This window comes from Meriones unguiculatus, chromosome 9 (genome assembly GCF_030254825.1).
Source record: "Meriones unguiculatus strain TT.TT164.6M chromosome 9, Bangor_MerUng_6.1, whole genome shotgun sequence".
Lineage (NCBI taxonomy): Eukaryota > Metazoa > Chordata > Mammalia > Rodentia > Muridae > Meriones > Meriones unguiculatus.
In genome coordinates, this window is record NC_083357.1 from 5,698,584 (window position 1) to 5,720,331 (window position 21,748).

The window sequence follows — 21,748 nt, forward strand, 5'->3', positions numbered from 1 at the left end:
CTAACATATGGCTCATGATTTACTGTCGTGAAGAAACATTTATCTGTGGCTCAGTAGCGAGGCCTCGTCAGACCCAGATGATGAAAGTGTTTATGAGGAACCGACTTGTCAGTTCAATTATTATTTCAAGGGGTTGGCTAACAGGAAAATTATGCCATTGGAGTTGTTAGAAGCTAAACTCCAGAAGACAGCTTGAGTGTTTTTAAAGTAGTTAATTCAGCTTCCCCTATATCTTCCCAATAATTCATCTCAAGAAGTTTTGGTCGTATGTATTACATATACGTGTTTATGTATTTATGGAAGAAAGTCTGGCCTGCTTCTTAGGTATGAATTGAAAGCAATCTGCCTGGCCCTGGGATATCACTGCTGTCAGGACCCAATGGGAGGTGGACTATATTTTAATGTATTTTACATTTCCTTGTTCAGGGGCTTTTTACTAATGATCATAGCAGTACTGCTTCCTGGGTTTTCTCATGATCTCTTTGAGGCAGTTGGGAGAGTTGGGCAGTTTTCTCTCTCCGTCTGAGGAGAGCATGATGTGTCTTCTACCATGTCACCTGGCTGGTGAAACAAACCTCTTCTCCATCCTCTGTTCCTACCTGAGTCACCGTCTTTGCTGGTGCAGCAGCTGTCAGGTGAGGGCAATGGATTCAGCTGTCTCCTGGCAACTGTGTCGGTTGGGAACAGTAAAAGCTGCCTGAAGCCTGCGTACACATGGAAGCCCACTGCTCTGTCAATACTTTAAAGCAGGGAGTGGCACAATACTCCTTTCTGTACGAGGTCAAATCATGTCTACTACCTATCATCCTCAGGCCCACCACTGCTCCTTTGGTTTATTCAAGGGACAACATCGTTATGACTTACGATTGAGTTCTTATGGTCAACTTGTCCAAATATTTTTTTGTCTCATTTTACTTAAAGAGAATAATATCCATAAACATACCCCTGCATATACTCATAAACTATGGTTTCAAAGGCAAGAAATTTAGTTGCTTACAGCTCTGGAGACAGAAGTCTGAAATCAAGATGTTGACTGGGCCCTCTGCCTCCAGAATTTCTAGAGAAGAATTTATTCGTGCCCCTCTTAGCTCTGATGACTTTTGGTAATCCTTGGTGTCCTTGGCTGACAGCTGTACTCCCTGCCGTCTTTAACTCCAGCCCACACAGTCTTCTCTGTATTCTTCTGGCTGTGACCCTTACTTTTGTCTCGCCATCATCTTCACATTGTCTCCTCCTTTGATCCATGTGTCTTCTGCCCATTTCAACTCTCACTTTGTCTTCCTCCTGTGATGATACTAGACAGTTCCGGAATTTGGCCCTACCTATATAATTCTTTATTGTCTCATTTTGAGATCTTTAATTTAAAAATATCTACAAAGACATTTTCCAGGTGAAGTCACACTGGCAGGTTCTGACCAAATGTCTTTTGTGGGGATAAGGTGGGGAGAAGGGTTCTGTTCTCAATACAGTGGGCACATTCCCCCATCTCCCACCCCCTGAATTTAACTTCTTGTTCCTCAAGAGAACTCTCTATGAGTACTGAGGCTGTGTTGGACCACAGAGACTGTGGTGGCTAAGGCAGATGCTTTATTTTCCTTTAGGGACCTTGTGGCTTGATGAAAATATAGACTCTGAAGTAATGAAAGGATTTGACAATATCTAATGGCTACCTTATTGCATGGTTTCGCTGGGCAGATCACTTGTGAATTTCAGTTTGCTGGTGTATATAATGGATAGTATAAGGGCTAAAGATAGTAGCCCTCCGAATGGAAGATGTTTCAGTGAGCGGTGTTGGCTATGCAAGCATAAAGATCAAGTTCATCTTTCCAGCTCCCACACAGAAGCCTGATGTGCTTTAGTGCACTTGTAATCCCAGTGGGTAGAGACAGGGCAGGTTCTGGGAACTAGCCAGATAGCCATTCTACCCAAAATGACAAGATTCAGGGAGAGACTCTGTCTCAAAAAATAAAGTGGAAAGCAACTGAGAAAGACATTTTCATGTTAGCTTTTGGCCTTCATATGTGCCTACACAGCAAGCACACCTGTGCACACATACACACACACGAGAGGCAGTCAGAGAGAGAACAGTGGAGAATGTCATCACGTTTATACTGTTGTGGGATTGTAGGGATCTGGGTGCTGCATTTTGTTTGTTTCACCTTGGGCCAGCTATGGTGCAGAGGAGATATGCAGTGTCTTCTTAGGAAATGGCTTCTGCCTTGGGTTAGAAGCCTTGTCCCTGACTTATTCCATCCACCTATCCCTTATCTGATCCAGGCCTCACTCCCCTTGTCTTTGTTGGTCTTAGCTTCTTCATCTGCAAATGAAGATATTCCTGGAACCTCATGGAGCTGTGGATGAAAGCTGTGCCAGAGTCAGCAAGAAGAGACTCTGTATGGGCTCCGGTTTAGACAAGATGATTGGCAATGGGTGACAGGTGCTGTCGGTTTAGCTGTGCACTCTGGATGTGCTGTGCTTGGTGAGGTCAACAGCCCAGTGAACCCGTGCCCACATGACCATGAGGAAGCTCATCCAGGTACAGGCCCTGGCTCAGAACTTTATTCCTCTTGATCCTGTGCTGGGACCCGAACCCCTGAGTTTGCTCATGGTTTTTTTTTTTTTCTTCTGCTTCTCATCAATCTGCTCTTTATCCCAGCTATTACAGTGTAGGCTTTACCAGGGATGCCCCTCTGTCAGCTCTGCCTGTGTCTGGCCTTCATCTGTGCCCCATCACTGCCATACTGCCTCCCGCGAACTGTACTTTACCAAAGGGCCCTTCTGCCACAACGTGCATCATCTTCTGGCCTTTGAGAGAATGAGCCTCTGTATGAGATGCCCCTCTGTGCTTGTTGACCTCACTGTGCCCTAAATCTAGACCGTCAGGAGGACATTAGACTTTTACTTGGGTCATACTGTTAAGTAAATTGTTAAGTGGCTAACACTTACTGAACTGTGTTGCAGATACACTTTGAGCCTCCTAGTAACCATTTCATCCCTACAGCTCAATCTGGCAGGTTCATCTGTCATCCCTTCACGCCTGAGGCTGTGAACAGCAGAGGTCCAGTATCTTGCCCTAGGTTTCACAGCAGGTTTATGGCACACCCAGAAGGGGATAAAAATCGCAAAACCAGAAGTTTTAGCTGTATGTTTCAAAGAGGAAGGACCCACCCACTGTTTCCTGAGATGCGAAGATTTTCCCTAAATGCCATATTGTATTGTGTTTTGGACATAGTCTTCCAAACTCTCTTTCTGTGCAACAGTGATGTATTGACACTTCTCTCCTGTTAGAAAAGGAGCTTGTTTCTTGCTTCCTGCCCAAAGCGTCAGGTTCATGGCATGAAGAGTCATTTCGAGCCTCAGAATCCACGGTGCCTCTTTGCTTAGCTTGCCTGCACTTATTCTTTGAGCTCATCCACCGGCATTAGTTTCCCACCAACTTTCATAGAATGACAAGAGAAACACAGAGTATACCAGAGTTGCACAGAACTTGCTGCAAAAACTGGATGGTCAGGCTTGGAGCAGGCTATGTGTGTCCACCATCTGTACCCTGAAGCCCTTATAGCCACTACCTACATGCATGATGGTTTAAAGACTTAATCTGTGGGATATCGGGAGCCCAGTGTTTGAAAGTTCCACAAGGCATGCTAAAACTAGCATCTTCTCTGGAGAGGTGGGTAGGTCCCCCTTTTGTAGGTGAGCCATTGATAGTGTACTGTCTCATGCATGTACAGACATAACCTTTCTGATATGGGGGCATGTCTGTTGGATGCAGAAGAGCATTGATTCTATCAAGAATGGTGAAAGAGTGGCATTTCATAAGAACAGTACCTGGGGGGGGTGGTCTAAGATACCTGCTCACCTCCTATGCTTGGATGTGAATTATATGTAATAGTTCCTGTCAAGTAATTAGCAAATGCTTAGATGACAAGAGGTATTGAAGAATGTGATCAAAGGAAGGAAAATCAAAGGGATTGGGTTTGATTTACCATAGCAAGGGAGAGAAGTGTTCAGGTAGCTGAGGTGTTCTGTGGAGGTGTGGCCAGTCAGCTCTGAACTCTCCCTAGCTTTAGCTCAGTGACTCAAATTGCAGACACGAAGGAGCTCAGGGGGAGTGAGAAGCTGGAGCAGCTTGGTTTTCATGGTGCCTTCCAGTTCTGCGAGCCATTACTATTTCACACTGTAAAGATCTGTACAGATGGGTGTTTTAATGACAAACTCTAGCAAAAGGCGAACGGTGTCCTTTCTGTGTAAATGTTACTGTTACCAGCACTGTCACTGTTTCCTCTATGTTCTGAAGTGTGGAGTATGTCTCTAGCCAGGGGAGTTCTCTGCGTAGGAACTGCTCTCCCCTCTTGTGACATGCTACCATCTGGGCTGTGGGGGTGTGCAGGGAACACACTGTTGATTCATTTGCCACCCCCTTCTGGCATCTCTAAAATGGGCCCTCTGGCTAGAGCTGGTAAGCAGCTGGGCCCTCCCTCCCTCTCATACCTTCTCAAGTCCTGGAGAGAGAAGAGGACATGAGAAGAAACTGGTGAGATGCAGACAAGTGGTGTGAAAAGTGGGGCTGCTTTAAGGATGCCTGGAAAATTTTAGGTCTGTGTTTTAAAATGTGTGCTGCTAGGTGTGGTGCCAAGAAACATGTTCTCAAATGGTATTTGTGGAGCCCTGGGATGCCAAGAAGTACCCGAGAGGTTCTTACAGTAGACCGTGTGTGTGTGTGTGTGTGTGTGTGTGTGGGTGGGCTCTGGTCCCTGGCCTCTACTTCTGACCCTATTAATCTTAGCACTATCACCTTCTTCTCTCTGCATAGATCTTGCTTCCCACAGTTCATTACATGCTGGCTGCTGGTCATCCTTTCAGGTTTTTGATTGAATGTTATCCTCTCTTATAGACCTCTTCTGACTTCCAGATTAAATTTATAAGAGGATGATAACAAGGAAAAATAAAGTACCTAATTGAGAGTACATTCAGGAAGTGGGTCATATATGGATTTAATGGCTCCCAGTCCCATTATTTTATTTTTCATTTTGGGGGTGCAGTGAGATAGGGAGTGTGTATATCACAGAGAGAGAGAGAGAGAGAGAGAGAGAGAGAGAGAGAGAGAGAGAGAGAGAGAGAGAGACTTTCCTAGAACTTAATGTAATCATCCTGCTTTAGAGTCCCACGTTCTGGAATTACAGTCCTGTGCCACCTGAACCCACATGCCTGGCACCTCTTGTCATTTGCATCTCAGCATTTTCTTATTGCTCTTACAGCATATTTGTAACTTTAACCTGTTTTACTGTTTACTATTTTCTTTACTAAGCAGAAGGCCTCAGTGATGGCAGGAGCCATTCTTGTCTTAATTTCTTCTTGTCCTAGGATCTGTCAGTAGTATCTTAGATATAGCAGACAGTTCATTTATACGAGAGAGGGTGTGTTAGTTACTTTTGCTGTGATAAACCACTACAATCAAAGCAACTTATAAAAGAGAGTGTTTAATTTGAGGTTCATGGCACTAGAGAATAAGAGTCCATGACCATCTTGGCAGGGAGCATGGCAATGGAGAGTCAGGCATGGTCTGGAGGGTTTGAAACCTCAAAGCCCACCCTAGTGACATCCCTCCTCCAACAAGGCCTCACCTCTCAATCCTTTTCAAACAATTCTATCAACTTGAGACCAAACATTTAAATATAAGAGCCAATGGGGACATTGTCACTTAAACCACCACAGGGGGAAGGATGGACTGAAGGAGAGGGCGGGGAAAGAATATGAATTTATTTATGTTTCATGCTGTTTTTTTGTTTGTTTGTTTGTTTGGAGGGAAAATAAAAACAATTCTGAAGAGTTACACTGCTAAAATAAAAGTTTGCAGTCACTAAATAGAACAAAGGGAAGGGACATTCATTCTAATCACTCATTGCTGGTTCAGATCAAATCTGGTTGTGTACAACCCCTGAGTCATGGAATGCGAAAGGTGCTGATTTTGCCTGACTCAGGGACCCTGGCAGCACTTTTCCTGGGCAGGTGTGCTGGCTCCATGGGCTGTGTGAGCTAAAGCTATGACTCACATTTGATACCCTTGCCAGAGATGCACCTTTGGTGACTGTAAGGAGAGTTATGATTGCCTAGAAGCATCCCGCAGACTGTAGGCAGTGGCTGGCAGGAGTGGAGGCAGTGGGCAGCCTGCAGCCCTTGCCTCGGGATGGTATAGTCTATGCAGCAGGTTTTCTTTCTCTTTGCAGCTCTTTGCTTTCTCAGCCTGAGTCAGATCCTGTGTACAACCTTGTTTAAATTGTCACCCTTTTCTGTGTGACTTTTCTTCTTCTGTAGGGTTTTCCTTTAGCGCCTCCTATAAACAACTCTGGCTTTGGCCTTACCTCTCAGGCATAGACATATGGTATAGAAGTGGACCTAAGACCTAACATATAAAAGTATTACTGAGAGCACCTGAATTTGCCATGAATGGATGGAATAGGATTCATTAGTAAGAAAATCTTTGAGTCAGAAAGCTGCCAGCTGCAGTTATGCAGGAGAATATGACTTGCTTTTATATGTCTATGGGTAAGTATGACATAATTCAGTGCATGGACATTTCAGAGCAGTGTATTTCAGTTCAATATAGAAAAAAATTCACCATGAAGGCAATCCCAAGGTCTGTGCAAAATTCAGCACGCTGGATTAGTTTTATATCACTGCCACAGATTGTACACATTGAACAGTTTGTAAAAACATAACTTTGGCAGCTCCAGGGTGGCTCAGCTGGCTCATCATTTTTGAGCTTATCAGGACAAAAGCATAGCATTGTCTGGGCTGTGTTCCTTTCAGATGTCAGCAGGGTTACAAGCTCATTTAGCCCATTAGCCCTTAGAGTCCATTGTAGCTCTTACATTTGACTGTGGCTAAGAATTCTTCTAGAGCTTAAGACCTCTGACTTCCCCGACTGTGGCAGTTCCTTTTGCTTCAAGTCAGAGCTCACAGATTTCAAAGGGTCCATAACCTCTTTTTAAAGGGCAGTATACTCTCTTAATTTAATGTTCATGAACATAATTACAAAATATCTTTCTCATATGATATACCACCTTAACATAGGAGACAGGAGAGGGGTATCTTTGATAAGTGGCATTTTTCTATTTGTTATAATCCCCACTCCCAGCGATTCACTTCCCTCCTTAGTAACCAATAAAAGTCACCTCAATCCCAGGATCACCACAGGCCATCCCATTACAACACCAGCTTGAAGCACAATTTCATCCATTTGTTATCAGTTCCACAGTCCTACTACAAAATATCCACTCTGTGTATGAACTAGGTTCTGGGTATAATCCAGAGGAATAGCCCCTGGGCATACAGTTCCTCTCTGTCAGTGATCCTGTGAAATATGGTATCTGCTGTCAGTAGATGGCAGCAGGGCAGGAAGAGGACCACAGTCACAGACCTTGCCACTAAATGGGAGCGTTGGAAGGTAAAACGAGCCACCATTTTACCATGCAGTATTGAGGTCTAGCTGGGAAACCTATAAAATTTCAGGGCTCAGGGAAAATTATCTTTGGTTCCTCACGCTTCACTCAAAGCCTACAGCACCCAGTGTGCCCAAGTGCTCTCCCATCGAAGTTATTGCCAGGCCTACCTTTGCTTATCCCTGACATCGGGTGAGAACAGATGCAGAGGCAGAGGAAGAATAGCTGGTGGTGCCCTATGGGAAATCCTCAAGAGAATGATGATGCCTGAGAGAGAGATGGCTAGACAGTTGTTTTCCTGGGAGCAGGGGTCAATGTGGTGTTCACGTTCCTCGGTGGTTAGTACAAGCCGGTGCATACCAGGTTTGGAGGCTATACTTCTGCTCAGTAAAAGTAGGAATGTGCAAGGCAGTGTGTTTCTGCTGAGTGAAGGCGAAGTGAGGGCAAAGTCTAGCAGAGGAGTGCAGAAATGGTTCATCATCCGGTCGAGATGCTCGCTACTCATTCTCTCCGATGCTCTGTCCTTCAGAGCTGGCGAGTCTTAAAGAGGAACCGAGAAACAAACCAGAAACCAGATTAGCTACACTTGAAAATGCTGTGTGTTTGCAGAGCATGAACAGCTGACAAGAGCAATATAAATCAAGTGTTAATACTTAAAGGTGTGAGTTTAAGTGTCAGACAGAACTTGCTCACACTTTCAAGTGTTACTAACTCTAATCTTAGGAATGTTATTTAACTTCCAGAGTGTGATTGTCTGCCCCCTTTCCATGGTGATGGTGGCACTTCCTATAGGGATGATATGCCATTCAAATGGGCCTGGCACAGAATAAGTGGTGCTTGCTGTTAATTGTTGAAATTAACATCTGTGGTGTGCTTCCATATTCTAGCTTATCCCTTCTCTACCCTTTAGACAGTCTAGTTCCCCGAGGACTTGGATAGTGTTTTATTTGTTTGTTGTGTTTACTTTGTCTGATCTGCATTACATATCTATTAATTATTAAAATAAGAATGGCATTATTTCTTCTTGAGATATTATTAGCACAATTCAATAAACAGTGGAGGTATCTGAATTCTGTGAATTTCAATTGTCTCCTAGGGTTATAATGTATAAAGGACCAAGAAAAGCCTCTAAGAAGGAAATCTTTAATGGGATTTCAGTAAAATGAATAAGTTCTGCATTAAAACAAATGAAGAGAAATGTATATATACAGAGACAGGGATAGTATGGTGTTGGGCTTCCAGATAACCATTTTTTGTGTGTGTATGAACACAAAAATTAAATTGTTGTTTTAACAAAATCTCAACCATTAGGTCACAGAGGAAGAGGATGCAGGCAGTCCTGAAGAGACTTGATAGTCTGGGATTAGTTGGTAAGGGAGGAGGACTCCCCCCTTTTTGAGGACTATGGGACAGGGATAGGGAGAAGAGGGAAGGAGAGTGGGACCAGAAGAAGACAAGGGAGGGGACTACGATCAGGATGTAAAGTGAATAAATTAAAAAAAAAAAAAGGCTTGAGAACCAGATACTGGGGTGAAAGCCTGTCAGCTCAGAGAGGCAAAGAAAGCACCCAGCTCACTGTCCTCTTCAGGAAGGAAGGAAAGAAGAAAGAAAGAGGAGAGAGAGAGAGAGAGAGAGAGAGAGAGAGAAAGAAAGAAAGCCCTGAAGGAAGGTTCCTTCCCCAGACTATTCCTCCTTCCCCCCAAAAAAACCCTCAAAGTGAATGTCCCTCCCTTTTACTTCCTGTGTGTCTCTCTATCCATCCACCTGACTTCTTCTCTATGTTTGTTTTTTTCCTATGTTCACTCTCTGCCAACTGGTTGCTTACTCTGCCTCTTGACCTGTGGTTGTTTTTATTTAATTCAAGCAGAAAGTTTTTGGATTAAAAGTGTGTATTAGGATTGAGCCACAGTACAACTGGAAACAGGTTTTTCCAATATACAACCCAATGTTGGGACTGACAGTGTGATCAAATATCTTGCAACATTGAATTAGCAGTCAGTTTACATCATATTTATTATCTCCATGGAAACAGTTTCACAGTCTGTAGAATTTAAGTTTCCTATGTGGGACCTATAAACAAGAATTCCTGGAAGGAAGATGCATCTGCGAAGACTGATTGACTGCCTGGGACTGTAGGGATGGAGATGTTGCAATGTTGCAAGTGCAGTGTCCAGTTTACCTTGTGCTAGCTTTAGCTCTCTAAATAGTCATCAGTTGCTCACCTCTGTGTCAGAGCTATTACCCTGTGACTAACAGATCAAAAAATCTTGGAATGTATTAACTTAGCAGATCACTGGGGTCTAATAAACCAAAAGCTAAAAATGTCATCAGATAGCATCTGAGACCCTTAAGAGAGATTTCCCATCTTGCTATGACCACCTCTCCGATGTATTCACCAGTGTATTTTTAAATTGCCATGATGTATGACTTTCTTTGTTTTGTTGTTGTAAAACTCCATGAAACTACTTTCATGTGGGAACATGGGACCTGGGCAACCTAGCTCCATGATTTCTGGTCCTTGGTCACTCAAATTTGGTTGTAGGATATGCTATTTCTTCTTCCTTTTGAGATGAGAGTTGTTTTTTCTTTGTTTGTTTGGTTGTGTGTGTGTATGTGTGTGTTAGCAGACCAAATCTTTAGAAAGATCTTTATGACTTTATGCAGTCTTCCTGAAATGCCCTTCTGTTAGTTCTTGGGTCTCACCTCCCAGTGTTCTCTAGATTACTGTATTCATTCTAACAATGTTTCCTGAATGCTTGAGACATGATATGAATTCCAATGAGAATGCATGTACTTGAATATGAGCTACTGAAGGCAGAGGTTCTATGTATATCTTCCATTTCAGGCACTTCTTCTTCAGGAAGCACTTCTTTAATTTTTCATCAGATCTGGGAACAGTGGGCATAGAGTCACTAGTGTCAGGGCACAGAACAAGTGGACAAGGGGGGCATTCTGCTGGGCTCTACTCTTAATAGTCTTCCAGGAACAGTAATAAAGGTTCAAGAGCAACAATGTGACAGTAAGTTTCATTTGTTCAATGTGCTCTGTGTGGAAGCCTAGCCATGGGTGCCACAAGCTTATTTCATCTTCTCCAACCTGGAAGATACACTCAACACAGGGAAACAAACTAAGGGTCAGCGAAAATCTAGCAATCCCCAAGATCACATTTCTAACTGATCTCTGAGATGGGATTATCAGTTTCGTGATTTATGATATGAAGAAAAGAATGTGGTCTAAATCACTCTGATCTTTGTAATACATTCAGAGTATTCACTGGTTGCTGGTTCTTAAAAATTCTGTGGGGTTCTTGAATAGGAGATCTGTAGAATCCCAATTTCAGGATAATTGTCCATTGACCCAGCCTTGTTAATTCTTACTGTTTAACTGTTTTAGGTTATTTTAAAGTACTTCATCTATCAAAGATTGCCAAGGTTGTTGCATAGTTAGGGGTCTCTATTACTGTGAAGATACACCATGTCTGTTGCAACTCTTATAAAGGAAAACATTTAATTGGGGCTGGCTTACAGTTCAGAGGTTTAATTTATTATCATCATGGCAAGAAGCATGGTGGCATACAGGCAGACATGGTGCTGGAAAAGTAGCCGAGAGTTCTACATCTTGATCTATAGGCAGCAGAAGGAGACTACGTGCCATACTAGCTTGAGCATCTAAGACCTCAAAGCCCACCTCCACAGTGACATACTTTCTCCAACAAAGCTATACCTTCTCTGGCAAGGCCACACCTCCTAATAGTGCCACTCCCTATGGGCCAAACATTCAAACACATGAACCTATGGGGGGGGCATACCTGTTCAAAATGTTAGGTAGCTTAGTCCTAGGACCAAAGTTTGTGAAAGTTCAAGTCTGTTACACAAAATGGCATAGTAGATTTTCATATAACCCACATCCATCCTTCTGTATGCTTTAAAGGATCTCTAGATTACCTATAATACAATATAAATGCTGTACAAACTATTGTTACACTCTCCTGTTGATAGAATAATGGCAAGAAAGAAGTCCTCTTCCAGGTGCTGACACATTTTTCCTAATGCTTGTTTTAAATCGTATTTTTATTTATGTTGAAAATTTCACACGTATAATGCAATGTGTCTTGGTCATATTCATGCCCACCCTATTCCCCCTTCTCCTGGGACTCCTAATACCGTCCCCTCTCTCTCAATAATTAACTGAGTCTAATTAGTGCTGCGCTTATGCACAGAGGTTTGTGGACATCACCTGCCAAGTCATGGGCAACCTACCAATGGTCTAGCCACACCCCCCCCAAAAAACTCCTCTTCCAACAGCTATCCAACAGCTATCCTCAGCTAGGGGCGGGGCCTTGGTAGCCCTTTCTCCATCCATGTTGGATTCCCTATTAGTTTTGGTCTAGATGGTTACATTTAGAAATGAAACCCTCAAAGATATAGAGGGTTGGCTTAAATGGAACTGAATCATTCTTCTCCTGCATCTGTGTGCCTATTTGTGTTTGTCTTTTAAGTTTTAATATTTAATATGAATATAATAATAACTATTTATTTGTTATTGAGATACATTTCTTTGTTTTCAAGTTCAGAAGAAAGCCATGGGAAATGGAAAGCAAGATTAAATGCAATCCAGGAAGGTTGCTACAGTTAAAGAAAGCAATTGAGATGTCACCTTCCAATGTCAGATCAAAGCTAAGTGGCAAGCGTGGCTTTTGACTAGCACCACAGGCTCTGGAGTTAGATCCCTACAGTTTATCAGGTTTTCTTGGGCAAGTTACTAACTTCTCTGCTCCTGTTTCAAGTGAAAAGTGATGATAATAATAGTACCTGCCTAAGGAAGTTATTTTGAGAATTAAACACATTAATATTCATAAAATACTTAGTGCATAAGTAACTATGAGCTCTGATCCTCACAGCACGCTGCTTTTGGTGGAAAGCACTGTAGAACATCCAGGCTCCCACGCACAGTGTTGTTGTTCTGTCTCGGCGGTCAGACAGCACTGAGCATCTTCTCTTAGCAGGCGCACCAGCATTTTGGGGGATATGGTAGAAACAGGGCCCTCGTGTTCATGACTTGGTTAATACCGCCTGGTGGTAGACACAGGCATTAATCAAACATACTCAGTTTTACAGGTGAGTATAAAATTGGAGCTACATTCAGTGATATAAAGAAAGTGTATCTAAAGCCACTGACGGGTATGTGAAGGTTTAGAACCTATAGTGACCTGGAGGGTCTGCTAACAACCTTTCTCTGGTAGGTTTATAATCTATGGTCATACCACCCCAAAATGTCCTTGGCTTAGAACACTGATCACTTAATATCCCAGAGTCCATGTCAGAAATTGGAGAACTTTTAGCTGGGGAGTCAGAGCCTGAAGCCACACACGAGGTTGCTCCTACACAGAGCTTCTGTCAGTTGTGGGCTGCACTAGGGCAGGATGGGCCACCTCTGTCATAGCTCTGTCATATAGCTGCTGCTTCATCGTACTCAGGCTTCTCCCTAGAATGGTTCAGTAGCCTTATGATATGGCATATGGCTTCCCACACAGCAAGTGACCCAAGAATGAGAGCAAGAAGGAAGCCATACGATCTTTTGTGCCCAAGCTCAGCAGTCACACATACCATGGCCAGCACACTCATTTCATTTGCTGACAATGAGTTGCTAAGTCTAGTCCGCGGTGACAGGGAAGGGAATGTCCTATAAAGAGAACTTGAGAAAGTGGACACACTTTCAACTTCCACTGGAGAAATGGAAGTGCTTTTCTTAGCTTGCTAGTGTGAGTATTAACAAAATCCCAGATAAGAGGTTAAAAAAGTTCTCTGAAAGGGCCAGATAGCAAATACTTTTAGTTCACTGTGGTTTTATAGACTTTGTTACTGCTACTAAGCTATACCATTACAGAATAGGAACAAGCACAAGCAGTGCCCCAGTAAAATTTTATTCATCAAAACAAATGGTGAGATGTATTGGGCTCATGACCTGCAAGCTGACTGACCTTGCAGATAAAAGAGAATAAGAGAAGTTTCAGTCCAAGCAAGAACACTTTGTTTAACGAAGGAGATAATTGTTATGTATCTCTGATACATGGGACAGAATTGTGCTTTGGCCACCAACTACTGCTTCGCTTCTTGGGATATTATTTGTAATGGAAAAAATAATAAAGAATAGGAAACACTTATACAGATACATTCCCAAAACATAGATATTATTACACACACAAAGCAACTCTAGTGTGCACATCTGGCGTTTCTATAACTTAGAAGGCAGTGCACGTTGTGGATGGCTTTATACTGTCTGGGTAGTAAAAGCCCAGAGAGATGCATGGGAAGGAGCTCCCACCAGGACAATTTCTGCACAAGTAGCAATAAGGCAGGTTGCAGAATTTCATTAGTTGCTATTAAGCTGATATTTGTCAAAAGGTTGTAGCTGTTGTAAAATACACGATATAAAACCCGCAGCTTTAACCATGTCCAGTGTGTGAATCAGTTATTCACATTGTTGCACAGCCAGTGTCCACAGCTTTTCATGTTGCAAAACCGAGACTCCAAATCCAAGGGTGCTTCCTGCAGTCTTCGTTTCTGTGTTTGTAGTTGGCTCTTGCACTCGGCATAGTGCCTTCAAGGTCCAACCTGTATTGTCATAGGTGTTAAAAATCCTCCTGCTGTGTGTGTTTTAACATTTTGTTTATCCATGGATGGACATTGGAGTGGTTTCTACTTCTTGGTTATTGTGATAATAACACTCTGAACTTGGCTGTACAAATACATAGTTTTGGTCAATGATGAGTTAAATAGTACTGAGTTAATAGTTTAATGACTAATCTTATATGAGTGCCTCATACCATGCCTTAGCCTTGCTCAGATCTTCCAGACTTATTTTTCTGATAGAAAAGCAGTGTCTCCCTAATGGGTGCCAAATATAGGCTTCAGTATTTAAGACTGATATGGGTAGGTGTTTAAAACTATATTGTTACTTATTAATTTCTCCACTTGTTTTGGTCTATAAGAGTAATATTCTTTTTGTTATTTTTTTCCCCCTGTAATGCTAAGGACTGAATCCAGAGCCTCACCCGTGCTAGCAAGTAACTCACCCCTAACCTAAATCCCTAGCCCTAAGTGTGGCAACTGTGAAATGTGGCTACATATTCTTCTGTATCCCACCCTGGAATCTGAGAAGTGTTATTACTGTTTCAAACTGTAGAGCATGGCAAAGCAATGCTGTAAGTTCAGGTCCTCAAAGCAATGCCATCACCTGCTTAGTTCCTAGAACTCTTGCTCTTGGAGGCCTTCCAACTAAGTGTAAGAAGTCATGTTATCTGCCATGCTTTTAGGATGCCAATCCATAGAGTACGGATGTGTATTGGTGCTCAGAGAGACAATACCAGCCAAGCTCAGCCTTTGATTTGATTTTCACGTACATAGAAAGACCATTAGGGAAATAAACCATCATGAGGGCAGTCCCAACCCTTCCTCTTCCAAGCTCCAGGCATCATTCCATACAGATAAATCATCCCTGTTCCATGCTTTATATATTACTGACCTGCAATTAATAAATACAATAATAACAAAGTAGTATTTAATGGCACTAAGTTGTGTTAGATAACGTAGCTTTCCAGAACCATGGTAAGAACCTGATAAAAATAGTCTTTACCTTTGGGAAGGAAGTTAAGTTCTGAATGCATTTTTTTTTTCCTCCTTGTCTATAGAACAAAAAGTATGCAGTATATATATAAATACTGTTTTCCCAGGCTCATCTTGGAAGCTAGTGTCCATTCTAGTTAGAACACTAGATTCTAGACTCCCATTAAGTGCCAGGAAATGTCACTTCAATGAGCCACTTGAGATTTCATGCCCAGAATTCTAGGATCTGTTACAGTTCCATGTTCATCACCTGAGAAGGTTGGCAGTTTACTGTACTGACAGTTTGTTTTTTTCTTTTTCTTTCTTTTTTTTTTTTTTTTTTTTTTTTTTTTTTTAATGATAATGGGTGTGACTAGAAATAGAAGCCAGAGATTAGCAGTTCAGCAGGAGCTGCCAATTAAATTAGCACTCTTCTCAGGCTAGAAGGCCTTGTACTTCCGTCCACACCTCACTCCCTGAAGGCTGCTTTTTCTTTAGTTCAGAGTTGGGGAGGAAGGCTGTATCCAGGTGGCAGTGCAGGCTCCTGGCTTCTGACTCTCAGCATGGTGCTTTTGGCCTCCACGAATGCTTTTTAGCCTCCAATCTTGGTTCAAAGGTAAACTTCTGACCTAGGCCCTGTGGAACAAGGAAGCACTGCACACTGGGGCGGTGCGGTGCGGTGCTGTGCGGTGCGGTGTGTGTCTGCTCTAAGAGAGAATTCACATTTTCAAAAATTTGATTCTTGTGGAGATCTTTGGCCCAGAAAAGTCTTGAGCCAAAGTGTGCTTACGCGAAGGTTTTTGCTCCCTCATACGTGGTGAGAACATCGAGCTCTCCCAGGGAAAGCTGTTTGTCCTCTCAGAAGCATGGTGGGTGCATCTTACAGATCACTAGGAATACTTTTGTGTATGTAAGAGGCAACTCATCTATTGTCTGTTTGGAAAAACCTGGTCACGTAATGTCTCCACAGCAATTCATAAGCAGCAGACAGCACGGGGCTGATAAGATGTTCTTTTCCCTTCAGGCGTTGTAGGCGCTGAAACAGAGAGCTGGGGTCTATCCAGGTTAAAGCCTTCAAGCTCCAAGGCTTAGCTTTACAGAAGTGAATTGTTCACTCACTCTTTTTTTCCTGTATGTGTACAGACTTTTCAAATCATGCTTCAGAGACTTAGGCGGCTGCTTCTCCTCCTCCTCCTCCTCCTGCTCCTCCTCCTTCTGCTCCTCCTCCTCCTCCTTATTTTCTTCTTTTTTAAGCCTTGCTGTCCTCCTGGATCTAGGAGTCTTTCAGCTCTGAATTAGCAGAGGGGAGGGAGACCTAAGAGTCGCTTAGAAGTTTCTCTGGGAGGTGATTTCTTATTTCTGTCCAAGTTCCACTGACTGGAAAGTTCAGTTTAGATACAAAGGGTGTGGTGGCAGGGAGCTTCCTAACAGTTCTGCACTATGGAAGAGGAGTCTAATCTTAGGGGTCATTGGTCCTCTCTGCCAAGGCACAGTGAGCATTTCCAGAGTCTTAGATCTGAATGGAATGCTAAGCTAGCTCCTTCATGGTCTGTGTACTCTGCACGGTTTATGGTTCTTACCGGACACCTAGGAATCGAGATGATCTTTACAAACTGAAGTCATGATTGACAGACTACAAGGGGAAGAATTACAATTCCCAGGTACCAGGCACATTGTTTTTTATAAGGAGTGACACAGAAGGCAAAGTTTGAGCTATTATTTATTGTTTATTTATTATTTATTGTGTCAGAGGTGGTAGGATGATTAGAAAGAGAACCATTTCTAGTTTTGCAAGATCATTACCTGAGTTTAGCATGTTTTTTTTTTATTGTACGTCTATCTATGTGTTTATGTTTTGCAGAAATTAGAGCAGTATACACCTTTACCTTGTGGTTTTTAAGTTAGCTCCACTGATTAGTTGTTTCTTGATCATTTTGACCCATTTTATATAAAGTTAACCTATTTCTTCGTTATCTTACGAGTTTTTATTTTAGGATAAGACTGATTATGGGATGAAGCTATCATTTCTCTGCTTTCATTTTTAAAAAGGTGGGTCTTATTATGTGGACCAGGCTCCTGAGTGTTGGAGATTACATGTGTGAGCTACGCTTCACCTGGACATCTGTCTTTAATTAGAGATTATTATTTTAAATTTACTTGTATTTTAATGTGTGTGGATGCTTTGTCTGCATGTGTATCTGTGCATCATATGCACGCAGCGCCAACAGAGGCCAGAAGAGGGCACTGGATCCCCCGGAACTGGAGTCACACAGGGTTGTTACCCACTGCTGGATGCTGGGAATTGAACCTGAGCACTCTGGAAGAGCAGCCATTGCTTCTAATCACTAAGCCATCTTTCCAGCCCCCTTTCAAGATTATTTTGACACTACCTGGTCTCAGAAACGTATTTTTTTTCTCAGTAACTATATAGAACACCTCTGAGGAGTGACCTTCCACTTTCTTGTCTGTGAGATTTGACTGGTCAGGTGAACTGCAGCAATATTGGAAGCAGTGGTTAGGGTTAAGTAGCTTGCTTTAGAGTTAATGTTTATGTGGATTCACCCCAGGGTATACAGAACTGGGTTGGTTGTGGCTCATGGAAGCTGAATGTTGAAATTGGTCCTATTAGGCAGTGTTACAATTAAATAAACAAACTCAGAATTAAGTAAATTATAACAAACAGTTCCTTCATATTCCATTAGGTCATTGCATTTAAAAAAGATTTCCGTGTTTTAGAAAATACTATACAATGAGGTCTCATTTCACACTTCCTGCATTTCCTACTCTAAGACAAAACACCTGATACCAGGTACCTTCTAAGACAAGTATTGGAGTTCTGGAAGTTCAAAGAGCATTTAGCACAGTGTGGGCTCTAGAGGCCCCTGCCTGCATCATGTCTTGAAGAATGGTCTCATGATAAGGGCGCATGTGAGAGGGCGGGGTCAAGTTCAGAGACTGTGCCTGAGGCCCAGGCTCACTCTTACAGCGACCTCTTAGGGAAGCATACTGCGGTCCAGGAGGGTGCGTACTCCCGTCTGAGGACAGTGTCCTAGTCACCAACAGGTCCGCAGTCCCAGGAGGGGTGCGTACTCCCGTCTGAGGACAGTGTCCTTAGTCACTAACAGGTCCCCTCTGCTGCAACTCCTAATGCTCTGCTACCTCTCACACTGCCACACTCAGAACCAAGCATCTAATGCTGTCTGGGGGGCAGTTAGGATCTCAGCCACAGCCCCTCCTAGCTCCCCTCTACGTGACACTGCGTAGGTGGCTCAAAATGGGCCATGGTGGGCTACGGCACTTAGATGCTTACCAGAAGCACCTTGGAGTTGCTTTCTAAGTCATCTTCCTCATTTTCTAGCACCAAGATATTCAAGAAACAAGCAGTGCCAGGGATAGTAGATGCTCAAGAAAGGACGGCTGTCTATAAGTTCAGTCCTTCAATAGTGTTCGCCACCTCCAGGGAGCTGAAAGATGGATACCCACGTTACCAGATCCTTCAGTCACGAGCCTCAAGGACAGAGACCTCTCTGTGTTTCCTTCTTCATACAAGAGGGCCAGCAGCTCTGGACTGTCCCCTCAGGATGAATTACCAGGAGAAATGTGCTGGCTATCGTGAGAGCTCTTTAATTATTAGGGGAAAGTTTTAAAAGTCAGAGCTTGAGAAACAATATTGCATGAGATTGCTGGTTGATGTTGCTTAGAACATTGAGGGTAGGGCATGCTTCTCAGAACCCCAAGCTCAGGCTGGTGGTAGCATGTGCCCCGTCTGCTCTTTGGCACAGTCAGGATTTCTTTGTCACTGGCATAAAAGGTTGCCCAGGGAAGATACCGATTAAAGTTACCTATTGATCTGCCGTGTCCTGGACAGGACTATCTCTTAGTGTGGAATGTGTTTTTCTAACAGTTTTTGCATCACCGTGTCCTATCTTTATGGAATGGTGGTGACAGTAAGGATAAGTGATTAAAAGTGTTCATTTTAAAAGCCTTCATGAGAAAACCTTGAAATTATATTGCTCCTCTCAGGTTTTACAACATTAATGTTTAATGGTCCAGTAGTTCAGAACCTTCAGGTACCCCATGTTGATTCTAAATTGGCTTTTCTGTAACCAGAAGTAAATTTTTTTCAAACTTTTATTAATTACACTTTATTCACTTTGTATCCCCCATAAGCCCCTTCCTCCTCCCCTCCCCCTTCTTCACGAATGCCCCTCCCCAAGTCCACTGATAGGGGAGGTCCTCCTCTTTTTCCTTCTGATCTTAGTCTATCAAATCTCATCAGGAGTGGCTGCATTGTCATCTTCTGTGGCCTGGTAAGGCTGCTCCCCAGAAGTAAATCTTAATGGAATCTTTGTAAATGACCTGTATCAGCAGCCTGCATACGTGAGTTCTGTGTTTACCCTTCTGGTAATGACTTTCACAAAACTGCTGATATTTGTTAAGGAGATCAAAGCATGACATGAACAAGCCTTGGTTTTTTGTTTTGTTTTTGTTTTTTTCTCCTGGTAAGATAACTTTTCAGAGTCGTGACAAACAGTTCTTTTGAAGAGAGGCATTCGGCAGGGGAGCCCTCAAGCTTAACATGGTAATGGCGTTGTTTGTTCTTTAGCTAAGGGAATCTCAGCCTTGCAGGAGTTCTTGGGTGTATCTCTGGCTTTGACCAGTTTTGTATCTCCTTTGACATAGTTGATTTTTATTGCCAGTTTTAATTTCTTGGCGTCACGATCTGTAAGCATATCACCCACAGATGTGATTTTGAGCAGGACCCGAAAGTGTAAATTCAGAAGCGAGAGATTCACAGGGACTCATGAGACCACTCCAGAAAGTGTCACAGTTGTACTGAAATGGCTTTCAGTTGCTCACTGCAAACCTGCCTCAGTAGCAGAATGCCATGGGAGCAGCAGATTCGCAGCACAGCTAGTCATTTTCTTTCCCCGGTCTCCTTGCCTTGTCTGTGCTGGGAGCACAGAGTAATGTAATTTAGTAAATTATGATCTGAAGGCCGGGCACCCGCCCGTGCTGAACACTGTTCGGACTACGATTACTTTCTGGCTCTGTCACAGTTGATTAATTATTGATGGGAGTTTCAGAAATAGCGCATGTGCCAGGAGCCTTTCACCGGAACACAGGCTGCAGGCAGGAGGGATGCTGAGGAGTGTGGGGGAAGAGGCACCTGTGGCTTGTTTATGTCTGCATCCAGGGAACCTGGACCTGGTGGGCTGTGTGGTAGCTGTGTAAAGGTCATGGTATAACAGAAGGATGAACCGTCAGGCTTATTTCTATCGTGTTCCTCCCCAGGAATTGCACCGAAGAAGCCAACTTCAGCCGGAGCCAGCCAAGACGAAGGCTCTCCAGACTGTCATCGAAATGAAGGTAGGAACTGAGGATGTTTGTCAGGACCAGCTGTACCTGGGGAGTTTGTTGTGACTGGATAGTGGCTGACGAACACGTGCATGAATCCAGGGTACCAGTGAGGGTGCTCCGCTTCTGGGTCATTTTGCTTTTCTTAGTGACTTTCATTTATTGCCCCTTTAATTAAAGAGCCTTTCCAGGCAAAAATATAAAGGGCTCAAGGAGCCCTCGTTTGAAAGGAGCTGGCTCCTTCCCACAGTTGTGACTGATGCCTTTAAGAGCCCTTTTGTTTGAACGTTACAAATGATTACTTCTAAATCAAGCAGTCCTGCTCCGCCTGGCCCCCAATTGTAAGGAAGAGGCACCTTTGAGAAACTAGGATTTGACATGGTGATGCTGTGGAGTCACTCCATCAGGAAACTCTACTGTCCCCAGAACTTTCTCGCCAAAGAATGAGTCCTTCTTTTAACTCCTGTGTTTTCTCCTGGCTAGTCTGGAAGCAAGAATAATTTTAAATACTTGCAAAGTATAGAAGTACTATTAAGAGACATAGAGAGAAACTACTTTAGGAATTTTTAAAAAATCCTCCTGACAGAGTTTATGGCATGTGAGGAATAATCAAGTCAGTGGTGATAGACACTTCCTGTCTATGATCAAGAAACAAATGTTAATGGAACATGTTTGGTTTGTCAGAGGCTAGACATTTGAAATCTTCTATTTCCAATCCTGCCACCCCCCCTTTATGGCCAGAAAAAAAACAAATGGTAAAAAATATTTATTTTAAGAATATTTTTATTTAAGTTGGTCTATTAAGAAGAAGATGTTTTTAGCATAAATATATCTGTAGTCTGCAGATTCCATACTTGAGTTCATGCTTGGAGATTCCCAGACCCCCTGGCCTATGGGAATCCTGAGGCTTGCTTGTGGATCTCTTGACTGTTGCTGTCTCACAGAGCATGGTTTCAAATTGTCTGTTAAAACCTCCAAGCCCTAGAAGAAAACTTATGTGAGCTGTTGAATTCTTGGCATATACAATTGTGACTTGAGATGTTTTTTTCTTCACTAGTCTGTGACAATGTTTTTAACTGAGGACTTTGTCAATGTGATGACAGTGCAAAACATTGACTTTACATAGCTCTGTATCACCAGGCAGTTACCTGAATCTGGGTACTCAGGAGACACTTGAACAGGCTGGTTGAAAAGTATCACTTGAATGAAATACTAATAATATTAAGCAGTAATGATTAATACTAGCTTATAGGTTGTTATTTCATGTAACTTTATTTTTAAAGGAAACAGTGGTTCATCACTGGGATTTCAACTTTTCTTCACATGTCAGACAAACCTGAAATT

General features: G+C 42.8%; 1 protein-coding gene across 1 annotated transcript in view; it reads left to right on the plus strand.

Moving 5' to 3' along the window:
• Erc2 (ELKS/RAB6-interacting/CAST family member 2) overlaps positions 1-21,748 on the plus strand; it is an 898,378-nt gene that overhangs the window by 244,697 nt on the left and 631,933 nt on the right. Inside the window, 1 exon segment of the mRNA XM_060390770.1 lies at positions 20,342-20,416. Within this exon segment, the coding sequence (XP_060246753.1) occupies positions 20,342-20,416 (75 nt within the window).